The sequence below is a fragment of the Pangasianodon hypophthalmus genome, chromosome 30, assembly GCF_027358585.1.
Source record: "Pangasianodon hypophthalmus isolate fPanHyp1 chromosome 30, fPanHyp1.pri, whole genome shotgun sequence".
NCBI lineage: Eukaryota > Metazoa > Chordata > Actinopteri > Siluriformes > Pangasiidae > Pangasianodon > Pangasianodon hypophthalmus.
In genome coordinates this window covers 9,019,316-9,039,897 of record NC_069739.1, presented here as the reverse complement: position 1 = coordinate 9,039,897, position 20,582 = coordinate 9,019,316, and the positions used below count along the sequence as shown (strand labels likewise).

Genomic DNA, 20,582 nt, shown 5'->3' with positions numbered 1-20,582 from the left:
TGTTCGGCAAAGATCTATATATTTAAGTCTATATGTTTATCCTAAAGAGCACGAGCACAGGCACAGCACTGATATTTAAATCCTTTTGCCTCATGTGTTTGCATGTAATGTGGTTTCGAAAGATGAGGATTAGGATGGGTGTGCCCTTGGGGCAGTACAAAACTTTACAATAATTCCAGTCCTGCAGGTTTGCTATACTGAGTTTTTAGTTTTATTCATTTATCATGTATTTTTGCCAGAAATATAAAAGAATATATTTTGATACCAAAAACTTAGTTAGTAATCTTAAGCTTAGGATATTTATGACTTAACTTCGTCAGAATCTTTCATCTCGTTTAAGGTTAACTTGTGTGTGTGTGTGTGTGTGTGTGTTCTTTGATATCTCACAGTAAGATCACAAAACTGTTACACCGTTAAATCCATGCTCATGTAGATTTAATCTATTTCTGTAAAATCAACTTATAATGTTTCATAACGTAGCAAATGTTTAACATTTCACAGGAAATGAAAAATTCATTTGGTCATTGCTCAAGAATGACATCACTCATCAGACCTCATCATATACATAAATACAAATCTTTTCTAGCCCTGTACAGATCAGTGTGACAAAAATGACTAGTAAATTATATTTAACAGATTCTCAATAAAACATCATAACATCCCAGCAGAAAAAAAGGTTCCATCACATCCAACATTTCGTCATAAAGAGAGCAGATATTAAAGATTAATTTTTACTACAAGACCCTAATCATGTTTACCCTTAAAAAAATCTCTGATAACCGATATAACTACTGCTTATTGTTTAATGGAGAGAAGATAGTATTAATGGTGTTTATTATTTTCTAACTCAACAACGGATAAATGATTCTTGTGTTGTAATTCCAGCCAAGTTACTGCAACCACCTCAGTTTGTTTTAAATATTAATCCCTACCCCTCGACCTTTAAAGATACCTCTGGAGGTGTGATTTAAACCATATTTGAATCAGAAATTAATTTGCTTTTAAATGTGTAAAAAAGAGAAATTAGGCATTTGCCCCATTAAAGGAGTACTACTAAGGCAAAGGCTTGTCAGCTGGGGCAGTTCTCTGCAAGATGAACAAATTTAAAGGCAGACTATGAAAACCAATTTTAGGAGATCGCCCTACCTCACTAACATAGTCAATCCTACTTCTTTCATACTGAGACAAGTGTGTATGAAATCACAGTGAAGTAGCCGAAAGTGACATTCATTTAAAAAAATAATCAACTATATGATTATTCATGAGCCAAGCCTTCGCCATTGTAAGATTCAGAAACATTCAGAATTATGTTATTCTTTAACTTATGGCAAATTACACTATCACAAAAAGGCAAAGGGTTAACGTTGGGAAAATACAACCATACCTGATTAAATCTGTGTCCAAAAAGGTCTATGTGTTCACCAAAATGAGGGAGTATAGGAAAGCACTGCAGATAAGAATTAGTAAACTTACTGACGTTTATACCACAGTGATGTCGAATTCTTGAATCTGATTGGTCAGCCGATGATTAATGGTTTAAAACAGTACGGCTCGGCAAATCCCACGTTTATCTGAAATGTTTTATGTTATTATTTCTATAGTAACAACTGAAACAGGGGCTTATATGGTGGATATTTCTGTGTAGAGATGTTTATTTAGCATTGTTGGAAGGAGTCTCCAGTGCCAGTGCTTTTTAACAGTGTTAAAGCTGTTTCTTTACGTTTTCAGTCACGGAAGAGTCTTCAGGAACGGAAGCTAATGAGGAAAAGTTCCTAGGTGTTATAACAGGAACAAACTTGTTTCATAGACATTCCATGACAAAAAAAAGGTTACTATCAGTCATATGCCAAGTCATTCTTTAATAAATACAAGCTGTTAATGTTGGCATTGCTGTGGTAGAAGAGGAATGAAAAGCTTTGGAATGTGCTGTTGAGAAAAGAATCAACTTTGGGGTGTTAACTATAACTACACTTGAGTCAGGATCCATCACATCACCCTGTTTTGATAAATTTCCAGTAACATCATGCCCATGTTTTATTCCATATTTATCACATTAGGCCATCCTTTAAGCCTTTTTTTTAATGTAGTGGATATTTTCTCAAATAATAATAATAATAAAAATAATGTGCTGCTTTTTCAATTCTTCACTAAAAGTACCCTCGAGTACAATAGTGCAATGGGTCTAACATTTGTGCTACAAATCCTATAGTGGTGCAGCAAGAAAGGTGGCATTCTCCAGTGATCCTCATTTGCGAGCGATGTCATAATTGGCCACAAACCAATCACAGGTCTCCTTGATGGCTGAGGAAAGAGAGTAGCAGCTGTAAAATCCACTTCACCACACTTATCCACATGTGCTATGAGGTATGTGTATGCACCGTGCATGCAATGAATGTCAACATGAAGCAGTGGCTACTACAGTGACTACGGACAGTATGTACGTACTCTATGAGTTGTGTGTGTGTGTGTGTTTAGTTAGTGATGTTTAGCTGTGCTTCTGGTATATGCTGATATAAACACATACTAGGGATGTAACCAAACACAAATTCATCATTTGGACTGAAGTGATAATGCATCCTCTATGAATACAAATACAGATATGAATACAAGACAGACTATTTGCTGTTGTTTTTTTTTAAGGCAGCCTGGATCCTGCAGGATGCAACAAAAGCTGAAAGAATGGAACGGGAGGTTTTTACTTCGATGCATGCCCGAGCATGAAGCTCGCTAGACAAACAAAGCACTCCTGACAACTGCCTGACCTGATGTGGAAATGTCAGAGTCAGAATTCACACACCATGCTGACAGTGCTGCCATTTCTACCTCTTAGCTGTAAATACAAATCCATTTGGATTGAGCAGATAATATGTTCTAAACAGATATTAACAGGTGTACTGATGTTATTTTTAGAAAGACTGCACGAGCAGGAGATTTGTACTTTAATGCCATGCGGGCTCATTAACATAATAAAGAATAGGAGATGCACTACTCTGTAAAAACTGGCCTGGAAGAGCCTCTGCTTCATATCTCTGCTTGGGTGTCCACAAAATAATCATTTCATTACTTAAAAGAAATATTAATTTGTATGTTTTTTGTGTATGTTTTTCATCATTCTTAAATAAATGCTCTCCAGCGTTATTAAAAGAAAATCTGCGTCCCAGCTATGTATTAGATTCTGATAACGTATCCGTGATCTTTCTGTCATATAACAAACCCAAAACTATAAGTATATATAATAAAATATTATTAGCTGGCTATCGTTATCAACTATGAATAACAGTTCCATAACAAACAGTCAGTTCCCTCATAGCTAACTCAGTCACATTAGATAGAAAACCTGACGGAAAGCTCTACAGGGCATCTGGTTGAGACCCGGTATTAACTCGAGTGAAGTAGCTGAGGTTGAGGAACTGTATAAGTTCAGCAGCTGAATCAAGTTACGTTCTGCAAATAGCTATTTGTTGTTACAGATACAAAACACTGATACAGATACAGATAATGGTGCTGTGTTACACCCCTAATACATACACTAGTTTGTCTGTGGTTTTTACCTTTGTGGAAAGGAGTGAAGGTGAAGTCAGGAAGGTACTTGCGGAGTTTAGCGTTGCTGGCTGTTTTCTTGAACTGTCCATCAGCTTTACTTGTATCATACTGAACATAAAAAGTCAAGGCTAACATGAAATAGGTGGATGCTGACCTCAGATCAGCATTCAGTACGGTCATTACACAGAGATTAAGGTCAAATGAGCTTTTTGTGCCTGAACATGTTCTTCTGTACCTGGATCTTGGAGATACTAGTGAAGAAGCATGAGTATCAGTTGAAAAGATGTGGCTGGCTGGGTTCACATGTCTCAGGGGATGAATATGTTAGCCTTCACCTGGCTGGGGTGGGTGAACTCGAACTCGTGTAGTGTCACAGGGTGGCGTAACACAATCTATCGCACTATCTGCCCTCTTCCTCATACATGAGCTCACAGATAACTATTATTGGCTTTTCTGTACAAACAAACCCAAACTTTGAATTTAACACTAATTACTTTTATAGGTGATTCAATACATTAGCAGTCCAGCTCTATGATTTAACAAGCCCCTAGGTAAAAATTTCCTGAGACAACACATACACATGCAGGCTTGTTTTTCACTGCTAGGTGCTTTGTACACACACGGTCAACTCTGTGCACAGATTCGTGTGTTTGTACAGGTAATAAACAAGGACCCTAAAATTACCAGACATCATGTCACGTGTGAGTGAGAATGAGTAATAGGATACAACCACTTCCCCTTTGAATTTCAAAGCTTCAACAACTGCATCTGCAGCTTCCTTGATGGACACTTCATCCTCCTCTCCAACTGGATGTGTATGTGTGAAACAGAGAGAGAGAGAGAGAGAGAGAGAGAGAGAGAGAGCGAGAGAGAGAGAGAGAGAAATCAATTACAGATTCATAATCTCATGGCACCATCTATCATTTTGTAGACAAATAATATATTGGAAACATTGACACTTATGTTACATCTCTGGGGTGATTAAATATGTGTGTATAATGTGTTTACCTGACAGTATGATTGGCTCCACCTCATTATATTCTCTGAGCACCCAAAGAAAGAGTCGCGCCAAATCGAGTGAATAAATAAACTGTCGTCGTGGACGGCCAGAACCCCAGACCTGCAGGGGTGTCCCCTCCTCTACAACACAAAACATACAGCTAAATATAAGATAAGAGATAAGATAAGATAAACTTTATTAATCCTCGAAGGCTCTGCATAAATATTTCTATGTAGAGATTAGTTAAAATAGTTATATAAGGCTTTTACAGATTATATCATATATAATATATATATATATATATATATATATATATATATATATATATATATATATATATATATATATATATATATATATATATATATATAAATATATTATATTTTATATCAGGATTTTATGAAATTTATTTTAAAAAAAGGTAACCTTCATGAAACAGACTTTGAACAGACTTTAAGTAATATACAATTACCATCGACTTTATTAGGAACATTTTTTTTTTTTTTAATCACATTTGATTTGAATGTGTAAAGAAGATTTAAAGATTACATCATACATTTTTTCAACAGTTTCAGCAGTGCAGGTGAAGAGCTTCTTACAGAGTTATATCCTTCCTGGCAGGTCGAACCAATCTAGCCATTTTCCTCTGACCTCTCTTATCAACAAGGTGTTTCTACCTACAGAACTGTCTCTCACTCAATGTTTTTTGTTTTTCGCACCATTCTGTGTAAACTCTAGAGACTGTTGTGTGTGAAAATCCCAGGAGAGCAGCAGCTCATCTGGCACCAACAAGCATGCCACGATCAAAGTCACAGAGATCACACTTTTTCTTCATTCTGATGTTTGACATCAACATTAACTGAAGCTCTTGACCTGTATCGGCATGATTTTATGCACTGCACTGCTGCCACATGATTGGCTGATTAGATAACTGCATGAACGTCCAGGTGTACAGGTGTTCCTAATAAAGAGGACAGTGAGTGTATAGTTACATTGGTTTCTTCCAGTTACCAGGCTTCATGTGCTCTCGCAGCGAGAATACATTTTCTTATTTCTATTGGAATAGTATTACATGAAGTAATAATGCTAAACTGTTGAAAAAATGTATGATGTAATCTTTAAATCTGCTTTACACATTTAATCAAACGCAATCAAATTTTGTGATCAAAACTCTACAAAAAAACCCAAAAAACTACCCAATTCACAGGGTCATGCTATTACTAAGAATAACTTTAAATCGTTTGCATATACAATACACTGCAAAGCACATGTCTATGCCATGTTTTGTAAAGGAAAATACTATATTCCGGGATTACATCCGGCCCAGGAACTCGGTAGTTTCTAGGTGTGGTCGTCTTTCAAAATATTTCACAACAAGAGATGAGACTTAATAACCAGAGCTCCAGTTATTTAAAAAAAAAAAAAAAAAAAAAAATTCCATGTCCTGTGGCTTGCTGATTTACTACAGAACAATCAAAACAATGACACAGAACTTCTTGTATACTCAAATCTCATTGGTCTGATTGGAAGTTGTTGATTAATTTCCTATAATAGGACTGCTCTGACAATAGTTATGGCTATAATTCATTTCACAGGTTTACATTAATGCGCTCGTTCTAATATATGATTGTTTCTATTGTAACATCTCATTTATGGTGGATGCGTTACATAATCTAAGACTAATACTAAAAAACACATTAAAAACAAATGGCTGCCCAGGAGTAGTCATTTCTTTGGCATCTGATTGAGGAGAATGACTGTTTCTCTTCAGTGTCCTTTAAAAATATGGATTTGGCAAAACCTCGGGCTAAACTGCTGTACCATTCACTCGATGCATGTGCTTAGACTAATCATACCTGCCAAGGATGCCTGCTGTCCCTGATTCTTTTGGCAACTGCTATCGAACCTCTGTCCATTGCACTCAAAACAACAGCATCATTTAAAGTTATTAGGAGAGAGGGTATGCAACATCACGCATTCTTTTCTTGTTCCAGTCTCTGCCAGTATTCTTATCCAAGTCATTTTTTCAGACTAGTGAAGTGTTTTATTTGGGGAATATAAGGTACAAAGGGTTTATATATATATATACACACACACACACACACACACACACACACACATATATATATATAACTTCAGTGGATTGGGCTACCCAAATTTTACTCATTATTATTGGGCAGCTAATATCCAGAAAATATATTGGCTTCATCGATCTAATACAAGTGTGTTTATTTGAAACACAGTCTCGTCACTCTTCGCGTCTTTCAGCTCTAGTCTATTCCACCATGTCTATGAAATTCTCTCAGTTTACACCTAGTCCTGTTGTGCTGAACACCTTCAAGGTTTTTACTCAGTTCTGCCATCATTACAGATTCACCTTCGCTTCATCTTTAGGGCCTATTTTGCACAATGACTTATTTTACCCTTCCATACTGGACCCCACTTTCAAGCGCTGGAGCTTAAATGGTCTTATTCACATTAAAGATTTATTTACTGACAATGCATTTGACAGTTTTAATCATTTGCATATAAAATATGCTCTTCCATATAGTAATTTCTTTAGATATCTTCAAGCCCGTTACTTCGTTACAAAACACATTTTCCTACTTTTCCCACTCTTCAAACTGCTATAGCCTGGTACTTGGTATTTCCTTAATGCCATGCCCTCAAATTGCAGTATTTGATATATTAAACAAATCTTTAATTTTAAACACTAATCAGTCTTCTGTTAATGCCTTTATGTCACTTATAGCCCATAGAAGAATTGCTGATTTCGAGATCTGCCATTCCACCGTCTGCAGCAGCCTGGTTGGAAGATGTAATTTTTTTTTAAAGTTATCAAAATTTCAATTGATCTTGATGGGATCTGTGAAAAATTTTAAATTGCAATCCTTCCAAGCCTTAAAGAGCTGCCTAACGGATAATGCTACACATTTCACCTGACTTTATTCTGTTCTCCATTTCGTTTTCCTCGCATTGTTCTCATTGCCTCAATAATATAATAGTAATAGTAATATAATAGTATGAAAATGACTGTGATCAAGGTGGGCTGATTTTTGTTTTCTAAAGGAATGGAGTGGTTCTTTAAGGGATTAAGTTTATAAAAAATAAATAAATAAATTGGAATGAATCCTATTGTGTAATGTGTGTTTCTGTGAAACCTGTAAAATAAAGATGTTTATTTCTTCAGGACAGAGGACTTTGTGCTTTCTTTTTTCTCTGGGAAAAAAGAGCAGCTGGTGAAGGAGCATCAGTTTATAGCATCGGTTTATAGCAGCTATAATGTAAGGAATAAAATGAACCAGTTAAATATTAATATAAACGTTAAACATGTTATATTCCTTTCTTATCATGTGTCCTGAGTCTTCTGAGGAGTCTGGTTGGGTCATTGTTTACCAAGTTTTAAGTAATAAACACCAGGGCAAACCAGCCCAGCAACTGGAAAGAGAAACATTAATTATGAATAATTATGTTAATTATTTATGAATAATTATGTAACCAGCCATTACTGGTTTCCCTTTAACTTAAGGAGGATATGCTAAATTTTTCAAAAGTTCTGTTTGCTCAGGATTTAGGCTCATGCGCCATTAAATCAGTAATCCAAAACGCAGACAAGCCGTCGTTCACACACTAGGAAAATGTATCTACCACAGCCTGCTATTGTACGAATTAAATAAATATACATACTGTTCCTTACAGAACTGGTCAAACAATAGTGAGTGAGAATAGCTGATACCTGATACAGGGAACACGCTGTCACACAGGCTGATTCAAAGAACTAGGAGCCTGTTTTAAACTTTTTGAACGTTCTTCAGCCTAGACTTGCATCTCATTCTGAATTCAAACGTGCAGAGAGATAGAATATGTACGCACTGCATATTAGAATTTCTTACTCTGTGCTATGTAGGTCTTGTGTATAAGTCCTGGGAGAACATGGCCATCCTCTATGTTGAAGTTGTCATGGGGACCAAACACGTTTGTGGGGATAACAGCAGTGTACCGTCGACCATACTGTTTATAATATGCCCTGCACAAAACACACAGGAAATATGATTATCTATTAACATTTAGCTATGTATAACATGCAATGGTTTAAAAAAAAAAAAAAAAATTACAGTAGTAAAAAAGCAGTGTACTGGAACACAATATGTCCTGTAATGTGATCTGTCTGTTATCTGTTCACAGTGTCTGATTTTTCTCTGAATAGTGGCTACATAGGCATGATCAGCTTTGCATAACTATTAGCCCAGTTAACAAGAAGTTTTTACTATTAGAGTAGCAAGAAGAAAGCCTTTAATGAAACAAAAGTACTGTGTTAGACTCAACAAACATGGAAAATCTGGTCTGTTGAGACCAACATTGAACTTTTTGGCCTCACCACAAAGCACTATGTTAGGCAGCAAAAACCCAACACTACTCATCACCCTGAGAATAACATCCCCCTTGTGAAGCATGGTGGTGGGAGCATCATGTTGTGGGAATGCTATTCATCAGCAGGGACTAGGAACCTGGGCAGGCTTGAGGGAAACATGGATAAAGCCAAATACAAGGCAATCAGAGAAGGAAAGATGTTCCAGGCTGCAGGAGAAATGAGACTGTGGTGGAGCTTCATCTTCCAACAAGACAACGACCCTAAGCAAGCCTACTGAAAATGTTGGAATGGCCCAGTCGAAGCCCAGTCCTCAATTCAACTGAGTACATGTGACTCATGCGCCATAAAACATTCTAACACAAGATACAGATTTTACGTTCTTTTCTATGATGCACACAGCTACAACAGCAACATCTAATTATTTACTCACCTGTTGTGGACATCAATCATTCGTTTAGCATAAGAATAACCAAAGTTAGATTCATGAGGAGGACCATTGTGAATCTGATGGAGAGACAAATAAGATTCAGTTCAATTAATGCATTCATGCATACTAGAGTCGCTAATCTCAAAGCAACACATGCAACCATGAAGACAATTCACTCTCTGAAATGGTAATCGAAGTAATTTTAAATAAAATCCTTATAAAACCACACACTTCCAGGAGACCAGAAAACATTTATTCAGCAGTAAGATGATTCAAAATTTACCAAGGGAAAGAAAAAAGTATTTAGCAGACCCTGAATCAAAGCTCAAATCTAGTCATTTACATTCAGATTTCTGTTTAGAGAATGCTGACCTGTACTTTAAAAAAAAAAGTGCAATCTCCTCTCACAGAAAGAAGGTACTGAAAAAAAGATCAAGTATACAAACCATAGTCTCGTCAATGGGGTAAGTGGTTTTGTCTGGGAAGATGCAGGTGGACAGGCAAGACACAACTTTTTCCACCCCAAACTCGTGAGCTGTCTGCAGCACATTGTCATTGATGTAGATGTTGTTTCTCTGAAAGACAAAACATTCAGTGAACATATAGAATTTTAAGCCTTCACCATGTTTAAAGCTATTTATAATGGAAAAAGCTACCAATGATAGTAAAATATGTGTGTGTTTTTGTGTGTGTGTGTGTGTGTGTGTGTGTGTGTGTGTGTATGTGATGGATTTGATATCGACTGGTCCCCATGACAAAAGTTGTGGGGTGTTTTCCCAAACAGGGATTAGGTTTAGTCATATATAACCTGATGTCTAAGTCAAAGATTATTGTTACTCCCGATGCGAATAAGTGTTTAAAGTAAATCTCTGGGGAGGCAGGTTTTATTTCGGTTTACCATTTTTTTTGTCAAGGGAGACACATGAATGATTTGGACTACATTAAAGAAGACCAACTGGTTCAGAATCAGAATTAGCTTTATTTGCTAAGTGTGTGCGCAGACACACAAGGAATTTGTTGTGGTTTTTTCAGTCTTCCACCTGCCAGACGAATTCTCATCAGCAAGATGAGTAACCTGTTACATGATTTAGAGGCCATTCGTTTTTGAGCTTGCATTCATTTCATTTTTGGAGGACAAGTCTTCATCAGTCATGGAAAGAGGAATGCCTATACCCCTTTGTCTCCAAGTGCGCATAACATTAAGGTTTTTGGCATGTGGCATATTTCATCCTGAAATGGTTGCAAACAGAATGGATAGAATCTGCAAGGCAAATTGTGAAATGAAGGCAATTCTTTGACTATGGAAATTTACTAGGACTGAGAGAGTTTATAGACACATATCATATTTCCATCCAGTCTCTTTCTACACCAGAGTCTGAGGAGTACTGGAATTGAAAGAACTGGTTTTTCATTATTATTGCATCCATTTGTATGCTATAGAGAGCTGGAGTTTTTAAACATAGTGGCACATTGAATTTCAAGGATTTTCCTAAATTCATCTCTGCATGCAGTTTGAAAGAGGAGCTCATGATGGGATTGTTCTTGGTGACAGTGTGTATGCTCAGAAGAACATTTTGTTCACACTATATTTACAACCAGTATCACCTGAGCATCCTTGCTACAACCAGACTCATATTTGCACTAGAGGTCTAATAGAACACATGCTTGGTATTTGGAAGAGTTACATTTCAAACCATGAATATTATCTTAAGAGAATATTCTTAAATTAAGACACCTAATCTTAAAATACCTAATCTTAAGTTAAGGTGTGTTTCAGAACAGCCAGTGTTAAGACCTTGATGGATTTGTGTATTCTGGATTATGTCTTAATTTAAACCTTGTCTGAGAAACGATCCCTTAAAGAGCCAAAAGTTTTTCTGAGGTTAAGGTTAGGTTTAGGGGTTTAGGTGTAGGCATAGCATTAATTAGCTGGATTAATAATTAAGTTAATGTAAATAAGGATAGTAGGAGAAATGTGTGTGTGTGTGTGTGTGTGTGTGTGTCTTACCCAAAAGCTAAGGTTCTCCCTCATGTTTTTAAAGAGACCACCCACCATGGCTGCCAGATGAATGACGTGTGTTGGGCGGTGTTTCTGGAACACAGCTTTTGTCTCAGCTATATCCCTAAACCAGGAAGAGAACTGTTTTTTGCCCAAGTACTGAACAAGATTATGGTAAATTCCTTAAGGTATTTAAAGACATGTATACTTTACTAAAACCAGATATTTTTTTTGCTCCTGGAATTTTTCCTTGTGGTTTCACACATACAAATGGGTGTGTTGGTGTGACACTGAGTTCTAGTTTACATAGAGTGTTTACAGAGATTTAGGCTAATTGACTCATCAGGAACAACTTGTGCAGGCCCTCATAAAAGATTCAAACAAATGCAAATACATTCTTGCTGTGTACTCAGTGTTCTGCCCTAAGGAACCTCCCTTTGTACTGTTCTGCTTTAAGTGAACTAAAAGGAACTGGAAAGTAACACCGACTACAGTGTATGTGACTTAACATACAAAAATGTTCCATGGGCCATTTCCAAATGCCACATTTTTATGTCCTCTTACGAATATGAATGTGTTTGGAATAAAAAAAAAACAAAAAAACAGGTGTTTACATTAGGTTGGCATCTTTGGACGAAAGGAAGATCCATTCTTCTCCTTCTCTTGCTCCTCCTTCTTCTTTCAACACTTGTTCTATGGCTCTGCCCACCAGACCACTGCCACCTGTCACCATCACACGCATCTTCCCAGAGTCTCCCTCCATCTGACATAAAAAAGAAATGAAAACTGATTGTCTGGACTTAATCAAAAGAGTTAAAGGCAGCGTAACATAGTACACAACAGTCTTTGACAAAGTGAACCTTAACCACAATGTCCAAGCCAGAATAACTGGAATTTATTGAGCAGCATTCTAGTTGAAATAGTCACTAATCACCATATTCCACAATTATGTCTAATATGCACACAAGAGGACTTGCAGTGGCGTCATGAGTAAAGAAACAGCGTGAACAATGGGGTTGGGGAAAAAAACTAGTCAAATAACAAATAATTCCAAAGGCAAACAAGGTACATTTTGTCCACAAGCTAACAATGCAGAGGAAGAACGAAGAGGTAAATTAAGCAAAAAAAAAAAAAAAAAAAAAAAAAAGAACACGTATGTTTGCTACACACCAAAAAGCTAAAAAGCTAACAGCATCTAACGAAAAAGAACAATCAGTGCTTGATGAAGTATATTAAACGTAGAGAAGAACATGTTAAAGACATGCATGTGTCGATACCCAAACAACTTTTGCAAGACTGGAATCAAACATGAAAGAGGTTTTGGAAAGAGTAATGGCTCTGAAGCAGCAAACATCTGCTTGAACAGAGAGTTGGCAAAGCAGACGATAAGACTATGCACCACGACAGAGCAATCCTGTCTCTACTCCAAAAAGAAACCAGGCTCTCTGTTAAATGTGAGGATAAAGAGTCAAGAGCAAGGAAGAATAATATCCGAATTTATAGGGTGGCTGAAGGTAAAGAAAAAGACAATATGGTTAAATTCATATCGGTACGTCACTTCATTTATCAGAGGGCTTGGATATATGCAGAAAAAGGTCCTATCGGTCGCTGGCTCCAGAACCAACTCCATCATTGTGAGATTCCAGGATTTTCACGTGAAAGATATAGAACTGCAACGTGCAAGGAAATGGAAAAAACTGAACACCAGGGATGTAATATATACAGGTACACAAGTATTGTACCTCTGTAGCTTATTCAAAGGCTTCAGTTGTTAATCACCACGTTTTTTACATTTTAAAAGAAAACAGTGTGGTGAGGTAAATATTAATTTTGCTTTTATGCGTGTACACATATAATGAACAGTTACATAAAAATGTGTGTTATGAATGCATTCTGGCTTGTAAGCACAAAAGGTTGGTTCTCAAAGACGTTGCCGGTGTTTGTTCTAGCGGTAGCTTTACGCTCCGTATGTCAGATCTTTCTTCTCTAAGCAAATCTCTAAGTAACTCTGATGGTATAAATCCTCTTGTAACCTGACCCACAATGAGATGCGCTCTGGGGAATATGTTCTAAGCATGTGATATTGAGCTTAATAAAGAAAATCTTGCTTGAGCAACTGGATTCTCTGTAAATTGAAGAAGACTCCATTGACAGGCTAATTCGACAACAAAAGTCAGGGTTTTTCCCAATTTTTTTATTATGTAGGCTAGTACTTTTAAAGGAATAAATATCTTTCACACAGAAAAACCTTTCAGAATGCAATGGTTGATTTACATGACACTTTTTCCTCCGCGAGTCATGATGAATATAAACATGTTGAATATAGTACTTACATGAAGCAGTATCCAGATAATGTTTTACACTATCACACTATTTAAACCCCAGATTTACAAAGATGTGTACAAATTTGTAGGAATCTGAATTAGTCTCAGATTAATCCCATTATTGAATGACCTGTTTCTGGCCACAGGCATTAACTAAATCTTTCGTATATTTATGCATACGTGTACAGATATAAGGTAGATGATCCTAAAGCTAGTAAATTTGGCTTAATTTCAATAACTAAGTGTTAATTTATAATAACAATCATAAAAATAATAACTTCAATTACTTTGTACAACTCTTAGTATAGGGTAGCCAACATTAAAACTATTGTGACAAATAATTATTATGGCAAAATACACAAACTGACCAATCACAGCCAATCTGACTCGTTGTTTATATGCAGTGAGGGGAAACAAGTATTCGGACATTTTCGTTATCCAATACACTTCCAGAGCATATATCCACTTCAGATTTATACACATAATGTCTTTTGACTTTGTACTTATAATTATTTTAAAAAAAAATGCATATATTTATATAAGCAGAAACAAAGATATGTTTAAAAAAATTGACATTCAAAATTTTTCAAAAAAATTACAAATGTACATATACAGTTGTTTGCAAAAGTTTGGGCACCTGTGGCCAAATTAAAAATTATTTTGATTTTTGAAGTGCAAAGAAGCAAACACTACAGAAGTCCAGAAAGACCGTTAGTTTCTTTTTACTTTACTATTATCTCAAGATCACAAATTATTTTTCTTGTGATCTCATTATAAGTTATCTTCCATTTTTAGCAGTAGCACACTAGTATTGCATCGTTGTGGCCAGTGTCACACTGTCATAAATTGGTGTTATAGCGATTCTGCAATAATTACATGGAGACTTTTGTTATAACTTTCGCTATCTCAAGAAAACGACTTTTGTTATCTCAAGATCATGAGAAAAAAAGTTGTGATATCAAGATAACAACACTGAAAATATAAATAACTCATGGCCTTTCTGGAGTTCTGTAAAAAACAATCTCTGAAAACTATCTTTAAAAATAAGATTTTTCTGCAAATATCAATGCACAGTTACTCTATATTTGATGAACCTAAAAAAAATGAAGAAATAAAGTAGTATAAGTTATAGTGGGGGACAATCTCTAAACGTATAGATTATATACACGCTATAAAAACGATGAGTTGTTTTTTCTCCAACTATAACCTCCAGGTTCAGTGGCAAAAAGGCAAATTCTCCTAATGATTTTTTTTCCCAATCTAAAATTTCTCTATAGACAGAAATCGCAAAAGACTGTTCAATAATCTAGCAGTAACTTTATAAATTGTTTGCCTAGTCAGCATTAGCTTAACTAACGATGCTATGCCTGCTTGGTTATTAGCAAGCCTGCTTCAATTTACTTTTTTCCCCCTCTGTTGATAAGGAATGCGATTCAACTTGTATTATCCTCACAACATAATGGAGAATCAGATCAAACCAGTTGCCCAAGAAATAGAGTACAATATCATAGTCAGGGTTTGGACAAGTCACATGGTTTTTAAAAATACCTGCTGTGATACAGGTGTGAATGTGAGTTGGAGTAACCAAGAGCAGGAAACAAAATGCAACAAAATGGAATTCATTTTACCTCACACTTCCCCTGACGTGCATATAGTACACTGCTTTTTTTTTAAATTATTAAATTTTTTTTTTACTTTTTATGTCTGAATGATTGAGGAGAGTGTTCTTGAATATCATTAACTGACAGGGAAAAAAAGAGCCATAACATAATTAGGTTCTTTGGCTAACTAGTAACAGGGGTACTATCAAGCTAACATCAGGCTAACTGTTATATTAGGCTACATAACTAGATCTAATCAGTTATTAGCCTAATCATGCTAATATTCCAGGTATTTCCAGAGATTTTTGAATGAAGGTTAAGATTTATTTTATAATTCATAAATATTCTAGTTTACATTCTATAAATATATAAATTTACAATTTAAAAAGTCAAATAAACCACCCTATCAGTCTCTTCTATATTACAATTCATAAAATGGGTAAAAGCATTAAAAGGTCAACCTATCCTTTTTCAATAATCCATACAATATCGGATCAGTATTCTTCTATGATTATAGAAGTTGTTAAAATAATACAATTGTAAATCAGCAGAAGCAGCATAGTCAATTAAAAGTAAGAACATTTTAAAAATTTTGTCCCTTATTTTTTAATTTTGTTGTTATTTTCCCCACAGAAATCCTGTCAGATTAGCTCAGGTTTAGCTAGCTGACTAGCACTAGCTGTGAAGATGATTAGCATTTAAAAATATCTCCCTGAAATACTTTGTAAAAGCAAACCGTGTATGGTGTAAAACAATAAAAAAAATTGTGTGTGTGTGTGTGTGTGTGTATTTATAGCTGAAGCCATTTTTACTTCCTTTTTTATGCTAATGTGTAAGCTTCAGATCACATTCACATTTGGTTTTGTCTGGGAAAGCTGCTCCAACAAGTGTTTGAGACATGACATCATGCCATTTTAGTACAAGAGATGACACTGAGGTTTTTTTTCCCCATTAGTTTCTTGTTTGCTGTGTCTTTTGAAACTGTGATTATCAGCATCAGATTAATCAGGTTAATGAAGGACCAAGTCAGTTATAATACTTATACATATGAACATGTCACCCTTCACGCTCCAACCTCCTGAAAGCAGTACTTGAAAATCTTTTAAATATTTTACTGGATTTGATTCATTCTAAGGCTTGATAACACATGTTAATAAAAATATGTATAATAGTTTACATTTACTTTCTTGTAATGTTTTAATAATTTAATGTAATAATAAATTAGTATTGTAACATATTGGGGGGTTAGATTTAAAATAAAACTGTTTGCCATGTATTTATTGTATTTATGATTTGCATCACCCAATCTAAAATGTAATGTAGGTATAAAGTTGTAAGTTATTGATTTACATGTTAGCCATAACATATACATTAAATCACATTTTACAGGTATTACTATACTATACAGTACTACTACTACTACTAATATTAATAATAATAATAATATTAATAACAATAATAATAAGAATAATAAGAATAATAGTGCTTATATAAAATAAAATTGAGACCCTGCAATCTTGTAAATATGAACCTAAAAATTTTGTCGAATGGCCAGTTAAATAAACAACATTTCTTCCACCTTTCAAGATCTTTTATAAAAAGCTTGTTTTATATCTTATTTTTCTAAACATTGAATAAAACCCATGTACACTTAATAACAAGGAGTCCTACCTTTAGGCGTATCCTCTGATAATCACAACTAAACTACTGACGTGCCACGTTACACCTGTGGGCTGGCGGAGGCTCAGTGTGGCCATGTGCGTGTTACCTGCGTGGGACTGCGTTATGACTGCATGCAGGTGTGCGTGTTACTGCCACCTACTGCCCATACTGTCCTATGCCTTATTACCAGGAATAACAAAGGAATCCCAGTATACATTTCCCCTTTTGTTTGGCATACCAGTTGCAGGCTAGGGGTGTCCAAACTTTTTTCCCTTTTTTTTTTAAAGGGGGCCAGATTAGACCACATCAAAATACCTGAGGGATGGTATATTATTTTAGAGCTCCAAAATAGTGAAAGTAATTTTAGTTTAATGACTGGAGCAGGTGACTGCTGTAGTTGTGAGACACAAGATGATATTCATAAATTTGTGCTCCTTTTCAGGACAAACAACACTGACCACTTTAGTTTAAGACTCTTTCAAGAATTCGTAAAAGGTTTTCCATGCTTAGTGGTTGGAAGCATCACCACTTATTAGTTTACACAGTCAGCTGACACTGAAACTGCAGGTCTTACATAGGTTGCTCAGAGACAGTCACTATAGTTGAACTACAATTTGAATGGTAATATATGATGTAAACACACCTGTCAACAGATATGCACATTTTCAAATAGAAATTAAAGGTACGGAATAAAAGCAGTCTGATAAGCTACATAAAATCAAATGAGCCATTCCTGATGTTTCTGTAAAATGTAACTTTCATTCCTATGGGCACGATTTCATATGGAAAGGTGTGCAGATTAAATCTAAAATGACTCGAAAGCATGTCTAGCCTATGACGTGTATCTTGGGGCTCTAGTTTAAAGTATGTGCTTAAGCAGACATAAATTTAAATCTGTCTATAATCCTATGTTCCATCAAACCTGGCTTGCATTTTATCGCTCATGTCCAGTATGACTAATAAACTAAATACCACTCGATTTTATCTATTGTCATGTAGGTGATACTGCATGGTCCAAACGTACAGCTAAACAGGTTAACACTTTACTTTTGATAAAATAATCAAGGATACAGACTGAATCGCAAACGATGTTCTGCACCGCACCATTTGTAGAAGCCAATGCCACATGTGCCATATTCATATTCCGATAACTTACGTTCAAATTGTTTTTTTGTTTTTTTTAAAAAGTTCAGTAGAGCAGATGTGGTACTTGTCACCACTGTCTCAATGTGTGAGACAAACACAGAAGAGGAAAAATGTATAAACTGTCCTGTTCACTGTCCCTCTCCTCAAACAAAGTGTTCATAGATCAATAGGATGGTAGCTTATATCTGTCAAATGGCTTTTTTTAAAAAAAATAAAATAAATAGATAAATCATTGGTCACTCAAAAGAGGCAATTAGTATTTTAACTGAATTTAAAATATATGGGGTTAAGACTTAATGAAGATTAACATTTGTTGAATGGCTGGTATATAGACTATATGGCAAAAACTTTGTGGACACTTTACTATCACACCTATATGCCGTTCTTCCTCAAACTGTTGCCACAATGTTAGATGCACTCACTTACAGTTTCCCTTCACTGGAACTAAGCAGCTTAAAACCTGTTCCAGCATGACAATGCCCCTGTGCACAAAGAGAGCTCCATGAAGACATGGTGTGTGAAGGTTGGAGTGGAAGAACTCGAGTGTCCTGCACAGAGCCCTGACCTCAACCCCACTGAACACCTTTGGGATGACCTGGAACACCGACTGAACCCCAGACCTCCTCACCAACATCAGCACCTGGTCTCACTAATGCTCTTGTAGCTGAATGATCACAAATCCCTACAGCCACGCTCCAAAATCTAGCGGAAAGCTTCCCAGAAGAGTGGAGCTTATTATAACAGCAGAAGGGGAATAAATCTGGAATAGGATGTCCAACATGCACATATGAGCGCGATGACAAGGTGTCCACATACTTTTGGCCACACAGTGTATGGTTGGATCTACCCCACCTGCCCCTATAGTGAACATTCAAGCAATCTAATATAAATATACCTTAACTTTAAGCCAGGGATTGACAGAATGAACAAAAACATGTTTTTTTTTTCTGTTCTCTGTTACATGAAATTAGACACCCAACAGGGACACGACCACTGTGTACACAAGGTGTGTTGCTTTTTTTTTTAAACACCTACGTCACTAATATCTGCATGTACACGTCATCAGTACTGTAGGAAAGTCTTCAGGAAGTGGGCAAGACACCTTGTTATGGCAGGGTGAGAACAAGCTGGGTATTAGGAAAAGTAGTCGGAAGTAGGGGTAAAAGTGACATGGACACATTTAAAGCAGTCCTCAAGTGTGATCCTGGTCTGAAATCAAGTGTGCACACTGAGTGACTGAGAAGCAGAGTTACTCCAGAGTTTGCACTGTTGTCAAATATCTACTCCATTACTAATCACACTGCATGCAACAACAACGAGGCATTGTTAGCTACATCAATGTTTATCCAGGATATTAACTTAACCAGCTGTGTGTGGACTGTCACACACAGTGTGTTTTCTCCTGTTCATCTGAACCATCTCTACCTGCTTTGTTTCTGATGATAAATAAAGGATCTATGTACCAGTATAAAATGATAGACTTACCGGTGTAATCAACACACAGCAGGAGCACGAGAGACAGTCCTACTGTGCGCATGCGCAGAGATCAGGGTTGCCATATTCTGGCTAATTCACCATGTAAGCTCATCTTACCTAAAGTATCAAAACTGCTCTATAAGAAGAAGATTACAGGGTTGAATCCTTACAAGTTTTCCCATATACACTATATAACTAAACGTTTTTGGACACCTGAATATCACAGCCTTCCATAAACTGTTGCCACAAAATTGCAAATGCATAATGGTCTCAAAGATCTCTGAGTTTTCACTGGAACTAAGTGAAGTGAAGTGTGGCCAAGTATGGTGACCCATACTCGGAATTTGTGCTCTGCATTTAACCCATCCAAGTGCACACACACACACAGTAGTGAACCTACAATCCCTGCCGGACCTGAGTCTCGAAACCCACAACCTTCAGGTTCACCTTCAGATTGTAAGTCCGACTCTCTATCCATTAGGCCACGACTGCCCCTAAGAGGCCCAAACCTGTTCCAGCATGACGATGCCCCTGTGCACAAAGCGAGACATGAAGACATGGTGTGTGAAGGTTGGAGTGGAAGAACTCGAGTGTCCTGCACAGAGCCCTGACCTCAACCCCACTGAACACCTTTGGGATGAACTGGAACACCGACTGAACCCCAGACCTCCTCACCAACATCAGTGTCTGATCTCACTAATGCTCTTGTAGCTGAATGAACACAAATCCCCACAGCCATGCTCCAAAGCCTTCCCAGAAGAGTGGAGCTTATTATAACAGCAAAAAAGGGGACTAAATGTGGAATGGGATGCTCAACATGCACATACGAGTGTTATTTTCAGGTATCCACATACTTTTGGCCATATAGTGTCAAACAAACCTATTCTAAAAGCTTCACACAGACTGTCTTTCAGTTAAAGTTCCCAAATCTGGCAACATTATTTGTAGGTAACAGTGTACAGGGGGACACCGCCCTCTAGTGGACTGGAGAGACACTGCCATGACTGGCCTATTATTCATTACTCTATTATT

The 20,582-nt window shown here is 36.4% G+C and overlaps 1 protein-coding gene across 3 annotated transcripts; it reads right to left on the bottom strand.

Moving 5' to 3' along the window:
* Positions 1–1,839: 1,839 nt before the first annotated feature.
* On the bottom strand, positions 1,840–20,246 carry LOC113529048 (GDP-L-fucose synthase). Of its 3 annotated transcripts, none has more exons than XM_053231812.1 (10): positions 20,163–20,246; positions 11,956–12,104; positions 11,351–11,465; positions 9,789–9,917; positions 9,346–9,419; positions 8,437–8,570; positions 4,552–4,683; positions 4,271–4,350; positions 3,552–3,651; positions 1,840–2,301 (listed from the first exon to the last, which is right to left on the bottom strand). In XM_053231812.1, exons 1-10 carry the CDS (start codon positions 20,229–20,231, stop codon positions 2,246–2,248), a joined length of 1,038 nt encoding a protein of 345 aa, XP_053087787.1. In that variant the 5' UTR covers positions 20,232–20,246; the 3' UTR covers positions 1,840–2,245. The 3 variants fall into 3 exon arrangements, with proteins under 3 accessions (XP_053087787.1, XP_026773804.1, XP_026773805.1); XM_026918003.3 differs by lacking the exon at positions 20,163–20,246 and adding an exon at positions 19,560–19,690; XM_026918004.3 differs by lacking the exon at positions 20,163–20,246 and adding an exon at positions 16,938–17,055.
* Positions 20,247–20,582: the final 336 nt, after the last annotated feature.